This window comes from Argentina silus (assembly GCF_951799395.1).
Source record: "Argentina silus genome assembly, chromosome: 15".
Lineage (NCBI taxonomy): Eukaryota > Metazoa > Chordata > Actinopteri > Argentiniformes > Argentinidae > Argentina > Argentina silus.
Genome location: NC_139669.1, coordinates 11,391,794 through 11,399,293, shown reverse-complemented (window position 1 = coordinate 11,399,293; position 7,500 = coordinate 11,391,794). Strand labels below are relative to the sequence as shown.

The following is a 7,500-nucleotide window of genomic DNA, read 5'->3' as shown; positions in this document are numbered from 1 at the left end:
ATAACTGAATAGTACTACGGTTGTAATGCGGTAGTTACTTTTGCAACAATTGTTACCGCTCCATATTCCACTTGGGTCATAACCAAACCACTCAAATCTAAGACCAAGCAAGAGTTTATACAGTGTCACTATAGAGGTGTAGGAGTGACTGCCTGTTACTAACGCCAGCCTGCTATTTGATCCCAGTGAGCAGGGCTGAGACTGGGACAGACAGACAGACAGGCAGACAGATCCATCTCCACCATCTGTCTGTGCTGTTGCGCCGTGGGAGAGACAGGACTGTGTGATTATAGAGTGCGGCTTTCTGTATAGTCCTCCTGCTCTGGCTTGACCACCAAACAGACTCATATGTTGTGCTTTGTCCTCTGTAACGGTCCCTTGGATTCCTCTGTGGCGACAGACAATGGTAGTGTGGATAAAAAAACTGTACACGTGACAAGATGGATAATGGGGTTTGCATTGTTAAGGCATCTAAACTGCTGGTACAGGTTACAGTGAAAGATATAGATCCAGTGTGTAAGCAGGTATAAATAACAACACGGGAAAAGAAATAACACAGGAGAAAAAGAGAAACACGTAAAGAAAGTATTTTCATATCTCTCAAAAACTGGTTCAATACACCAAATGGAACTGCCAGTCAAGAGAAGAGCCCATGCATATGATCAGTTCAACAGGATACAGCTGTGATCCTCAAAGAGCAAAACAAAAGAAGATATAGATTTATATATTAATATGTATATATATATTCTTTTAAAAAAGTACTTAAACCGAACACTCTCAGAATAAGATGCTAGCTACTTTTTGCCATACAATAAAAATCTTCAAAAGGAAAAAAAAAACTAAGTTTTATTAACTTACAAATGATACAAAAATAGACAACAACATGGTTTTTGGATTAACAAATGAAAGCATGGCAGAAGAATTAAAAAACAAATACATGCAAAACAAAATATGTAAAAATCACATTTAAATATAAGGGAGAAACAGTGGGTGACAAAATGCAACAGTGTGAAACATGATCTATCTAAATGTTCACAACCAAAGTTAGGAGAGGAGGCAATGTACAAATTCAGGAGAAAAACACATCTATGTAACTATGCTTATTTTACAGATCCCCTTTTTGTATCCAAATCCATGTTTCAAATTTTTGCAAATGCAAAATAGAAACGATGACACTTTGACAACGCATTAAAACTATCATCTGTGCTGAGAAGCTGCCTTAAGACATTTTAATGTTTACATATATTCAAAACTATTACTTTGGCAAAAAAAACAACCAAATAAATCAAACCATAAATCCAACATTTGTATGTACAAAAATATATCACATAAGTATTTGATCAATTTGTTATTTTTTGGGTCTTCGTCTCCTTTGTTACAGTGCTGGCTGGACGTACACATCCTCTGGCTATTCAAGTCTTTTCCTTCACAAACAATGTCAGACAAAATATGTCTTTATTTATACTTAACATCATCAACCTTTAATTGTTTGGACATGGCAAGCTGATAAACATCACCGCTTTCATCACAGTTTCATTATTGTAAATAACAACCAAAATAACAAAATAAGTGTGAAAATTATGGCATAGCATGATTATGATTCACCCTACACTGATATTTCTTGTGGTAACTAGCAGCAGAATTGTCACTGTTCTCACTTTAATTATCTTTCTGTTAACTGCTACAACCAGTTGGCCAATGTGTTTGTGTGTAATTTAGGAAAAGTAAATCCTCTATACTTACACTGAGCTTACTTAAAGGGGCAATCTGGTATTGGTACAGTACATACATGTTTTGACTTTGAAATTAATGATATATAGTAATTGATTCTTGAACAATGTAACTTATAAATACATTATACCCCATCAGAACCAAAACTATAAGCTTGTTTTAGCTCTGTCTATGAAATTGAGAGTGGTTACTTATTTCTCCAGCCCCATTCCTCAGCTGTTTACAAGAACAAGTAGCAGGGAGCACGCTATTGTTTGAATTCCAGATTGTCCCTTTAAATATAAACTTCATGGCTGAAAACAATTATCGTGTTGTTTGTGTCTGTTACACTCTGCAAAAAAAGGAGTAGGCCCATGGTACTGTATGATAGATCAAACCCAAACTTTACATGCTTTAAACATAAAGATAAATAAAATGCTTTCTCTAAGAGGTCATTGTCACACTATGGGTCAACTACTGAACGACACCATACAAATCCTTCTCCGCGGTGTCAGTCAGAGAGGGTTCACAAAATGCAACCTGGAGGGATATCAAATCACACACGTCCCTCTTGTCCTTTGCCATCTTCCGATTTCCTCAAATGAGATTCCTTTTTAAAAAGGCCTGAGTTTTACAGAGTTCAGTTTCTTATTTTGAGAGTTCCTTCGGTTTAGGTCCGGAGGTTTGAAGAGTGTAAAAGAGAGACACACAAGAGTCTTCTCTCTCCACATTCCCAAATCCTCTACATGGGCGGAACGATCATCCCAGGAATCGCTGTTTGTGGGAAAAGAGGGGGAGGAGAAGGAGAGAGGGGAAAGGGGGTGGTGGGGGGTGGAGGAAGAGAGAGAGAGGTCAGTCATGTGATTGCTGGGTTTCATCTGTCATCAGAACAGTCACATAACTGAAATGTGTTCCAGCATCTGGTGAACAAAGAGAACCCTCCCTCCCTCCCTCCCTCCCTCCCTCAGTCTTTCTGTCTCTCTCTCTCTCTCTCTCTCTGCCTCTCTCCCTCCCTCGCTCAGAGGGCCCCAAATCAAAACATCTCTCTGCGGCTCCACCAGCTTGGCACACACAGGCAGCACTTGAAACACCATCCCACTTCTCACCCGCTTTCAACATAGCCTGATGCAATGTATTGGTTTTGGTGAGCTCTGCTAAGTGACTGAAACCGTGGTTGTGTTGGCTCGTTGTGCAATCCAACAATGAGCCAGCAATGCCAACATGTGGAAAACACAGTCATGCTGGATGACAGAGATGCTATGGCATTAGCCCAATGCTCAAACAGTGAGGCTGTTCAGGCTAAATCACACTCATTTCTTATGTGTGAACCAGCTCAGTTTAGAGTAGTTAGAGTAGACAGATAGATAGATAGATACATAGATAGATAGATAGATAGATAGATAGATAGATAGATAGATACTGTATATATATATATATATATATATATATATATATATATATATATATATATATATATATGTATATATATATAAATATACTATGGATCTGCTGAATCCTCCTTGCATGCCTCTCCCCTGCAGCCCTCTCCCCTCCCCCATTACACAAAGGCCATCACAGGGGGGGGAATTTTTCATATGACATAATGACTTCTTATTGATTCTCCTCACCAACCAATTCACTAATTCCCTGGTTATTTCCTAAGTGTCTCCATCTCGTTGGGATTAAAGAATGAGCTGTGTGTGTGCGTGCATGTGTGTATGTGTGCGTGTATGTGTGTGTGTGCATATGTACGGACGTGTGTGTGTGTGTGTGTGTGTGTGTGTGTGTGCAGTGAGCAGGGGCCGGTGGCCGGGTCAGTGTGGCCAGGCCTCATCAACACAGTGACAGGAAGAGAGGAAGTGCTTAGCCACGGTCTCAGATAAAGACTCCCATCCGTCATCCCCCTCTCCCTCTCTCTCTCCCTCTCTCTCCTCTCTCTCTCTCTCTCTCTCTCTCTCTCTCTCTCTCTATCCTAGCACCACATAACATCCTGCCTGGACTACTACTCTATGGAGACCCACAGAGCCAACACAAACTCCCAGATAGAACATCAGACAGGAAGTAGGAAGTCGAGACAGGAAATTAAACACATATGGCACGGCGTGCTCCCTGTGACAGGTCACCAGTGATAGAGGATAAAGACAAGAGAGATAGGATGGCGGGATGGGGAGGTGGATGGATGGATGGAGTGGGTGGTTAAACTGATTGATGGAATGAAAGAGAAAGAAAGAGAGAGGGATAACATACTTCAGGAGAAGGCCAGACCCTGGAGAGAGCTGGCTGATGAGTACTTGCTAGAGTCCACAAAAGACTGATCTACAGGAGCAGAAAGGGAGGAGGAGTAGAGGGAGAAGGAGAGAGAGAGAGGGGGGAGGAGGGATGGAGAGGGAGGTAGGAGAAAGGGGAGAGAAAACCCACAATATTGTTATAATTATCACTGGGGCAGATGGAAGAGGGTTAGAGTTCAGTACAAGACAGTTCCAAAAAGCAGGATCAGGTTTCAGAGTGGTTGGGATCAGGATACCAGTCCCTTTCAAATAGCATAGCTAGCTAAAAGGCTAACCCGGCTCAAGGCTAAACGAGCTATCTGGCCAATGGCTACCAGGCTAGCGGGCTAGCTCACCGTGCAGTCCGTTGACGTTAGCGCTGTTGCAGGTGGGCGGCGGGGAGGTCTGGGGCCGTACGACGGGGGCGAAGGCGCTCTTCTGCTTGACGGCGGCGGAGACCATGTTGGCTGGTGAGAAGGAGAAGATCCCAGAGGAACTGCTGCAGTTAGAGGGCAGGCTGGTGGAGGAGGCCATGGTCGGACTGGACGGAACGACTGGAGGAGAGGAGAAAGAGAGGGAGGGAGGGAGGGAGGGGGAGGGGAGGGAGGGGGGAGGGGGGAGGAGGGGGAGGGAGGGGGGGAGAGATAGGGTTGGAGGAGGATGGGGAGAGGGGGAGATAAAGGGGGAACGTACAGGGGAACGTAGACAGGGTTAGAGAGAGGGCCGGGGACAGAGGAGGGGGAGGCGGGTTGAACAGAAAGGGACTGATCAATGGATGACAACAGGAAGGACAACAGGACTCAGTTCAGCAGTCTCACACACAGGCAGTAGAACAACCATTCACATCCTTCATAGAAAAACCTTTTTTGTTTACAGAAAATAATTCACAAGAAAATCAAAGATTTAAGACCTGCTACTGTGTCAGGAGCAGTGGAGGCAGGAGGGAGAGGAGGCTGGTGGAGGCAGAAATCGGAGGACAAGCTTGTGTGTGTTTGATACCGTTCCTCATTCCATTCCATGCATTACAATGAGCCCTTCCTCCGATTTCTACCTGGTCAGGAGAATTTTAGACTGAAAAGCTCCACAGTGTCCTCTGTGTCATAATGGACTCCAGTGGACTCTTAAATCATTTTACGACGAAGACCCAGGCAACAGGGACCATAAGGGAGACCATCTTCTAGCCCCAGTGGACACTGCCACATCCACTCCCCCTGGCCTCTCTTTTGTCTGCTAATACACTTAGAGCATTTCCCCCCTGAGCGATTTTACAATCAGCCCCTGCAGTATTTCACCTGCCCTCTGCTATCTGCTTCTACAGTTATTGTTGTTATTATCCAACACTTACATTTTATGGCTCTCCGCGAACAAATCCTCGCAGTAAAGTCATAATCCATTTATGAAGGGGGCCTAACTAATCAATTAATGAAAATTGGAACTACAAAGCTCGAGCGAGGGGGCATTGATTGAAAGTGTCTGCGTAGGGGGGGGCAATGAGCCTGTTAAAATACTTGTTAACATCCTGGAATCAAAGAGCTGAAATGGAATTGCTTCTCTTGCAATTAGTTTATTGATTTAATCAAGGGTCTTTAATGTAGAGGGTGTTGGATGGGGATGGGGATGGGGATGGGGGGGGGATGGGGGGGGGGGGGGGGGGGGGGTTGGGGATGGGGGGGGGGGGGTTGCAGGGTGAGACGGGCCAGGAGGTAATATACAAGATGGCCCCTTCAGGCCAATAAAGGGGATTTGCATTTGACTCTGTCCTTAAAGAAACAGATGAACACCATGTCCCTATTTTATTCCACAAGTCTTTGTCTCTATCTTCCACTGTGCTACTCTCTCTCTCTTTGACCATCACACTCACTTAAGCCTATTCCTTTAACCCATACATTTAAGGATAGAATTACAAACGTAATTCAAACACTTAGGTCTGGGGGGTGTTCAATGTAGTGTGTAGCAGTGGAGGCTGGTGGAAGGGAGAAACCGGAGGACAGGCTCATTGTAATGCATGGAATGGAATGAGGAATGATATCTGATACCATTCCTCATTCCAATGGTATCTGATATGGTATCTGATCATGATTTCTACCTCCACCAGCCTCCCCTGGTGTGTAGGGTGTAGGTACGTAGTGAATATAGGGTTATAGGTGTGACTCACTGGCGTAGGGCGAGTTGCCTGCTGAACCATTGAGGAAGTTGGGGGAGTTGCCCAGGGTTGCCATGCCGGTGTTAGCATAGCCGTTCATGCTAGTGGAGCCCGAGCTGTAGCCGCTCTGCTGGGGGGTGGAGCTGGGGACATAACCATGGGGAGACACGCTGCTCGAATTCCTGCTGTAACCTGTTAGGCAAGAGAGAGGGAGAGAGGGAAGAGAGGGAAGAGAGGGAGAGAGGAGAGAAGAAAGCAAAGAGTTAGAGAAAGAGTGAGAGAAACACAAAAAAAGAGAGGGACACAAAGAGAGAGAGAGAGAGAGAGAGAGATACATATAAGAGGAAAGGGATTTGCAATCAAGCCGGTCGGTCTTCGACCCTCTCAAGACTCTTCCAGAAGATTGATTGATACGATAATGAACACTAAAGAGATATACAGCTCCCAAGCAATTTACAGGAATTGAAGCCCCTCTTAAAGACCACACCTCTCCTCTCCTTTCTCTCCTCTCCCCTGGTTTCTCTCCACTCCATTCGAGGTAGGAGAATACAGGATGGAGAGGAGGAGGGGAGGCTATAAATATCTCAGAGCTAAACGCTGACACCGGGAACACAGCTGGAGGTGTTCAAACATCAGAAACCCCTGCTCTCTGCTATGAAGGCTGCGTCTCAATAGTCTAAAGTCGCTTCTTACTCTCTGCTTGTCTCTCCCCCCCCCCCCCCCCCCCCCACCCCCCCCCATCTGCATTGATGTGAAAACACAACATAGCTGAAAGTCATTGTGTGGATGCCCCATCCATTGTTTCCTTTCACCGATCTAATCCTTTCCTATCTGTCCGTATGGAGGGGACAGGAGAGGAGGAGGAGAGGCATGTTTTAAGCTGTTGAGATGCAACCAGACTGAGGCTCTGGCTCTCCTCTGTTCCCCAGACTATCCATTCCCTCTGCTGATTCGCTTGACGAATGACCACTGACTGCATCCACATCTCTCTCTGTCAGAGAGGGGCACACCCCAGGGTAATATCCACACAAACACTTATATTTCTCTCTTTACTGCTTCCCTCTCTCTCTCTCTCCTTCTCCCTCCCTCCCATGCCCTCCCTTTTTCTTTTTGTCCTGTCCTCCTGCCCCCCCCCCACTCTCCCCTCTCTCTCTCTTCCCAGTGAAAGCTGGGCTTTTTCTCTCTCTTCTATGTCTCTCCTAACATTTCCCAGTGATAACAATGCACCGTTTTTTTTTCTCCACTTCCTGGTTTCCTGTGTTCCCTCACCCTGATTGGCTGTCTGTGCGACCTCTGACCCGGGGAAAGAGTTGACGGTCATCATGCCCGCATGGACGGAGCCTGTGCCCAGGCCTGTCAGCTGGTTGTGGCCGCGTGGCA

The 7,500-nt window shown here is 45.4% G+C and overlaps 1 protein-coding gene across 2 annotated transcripts in view; it reads right to left on the bottom strand.

Moving 5' to 3' along the window:
• Positions 1 to 845: 845 nt before the first annotated feature.
• Positions 846 to 7,500, bottom strand: part of ebf1a (EBF transcription factor 1a) — a 62,066-nt gene continuing 55,411 nt past the window's right edge. The window contains exons 13-17 of one of the 2 annotated variants that reach the window (XM_083685821.1): positions 7,390 to 7,500; positions 6,133 to 6,312; positions 4,334 to 4,531; positions 3,958 to 4,026; positions 846 to 2,484 (exon numbers count right to left, since the gene is read on the bottom strand). The exon at positions 7,390 to 7,500 is cut by the window's right edge and continues 52 nt beyond it. In XM_083685821.1, coding sequence (XP_083541947.1) covers positions 3,959 to 4,026; positions 4,334 to 4,531; positions 6,133 to 6,312; positions 7,390 to 7,500 — 557 coding nt within the window. In that variant the 3' untranslated portion in view covers positions 846 to 2,484; position 3,958. The remainder of the gene's footprint in view (positions 2,485 to 3,957; positions 4,027 to 4,333; positions 4,532 to 6,132; positions 6,313 to 7,389) is intronic. The other variant, XM_083685822.1, reaches the window with a different exon arrangement.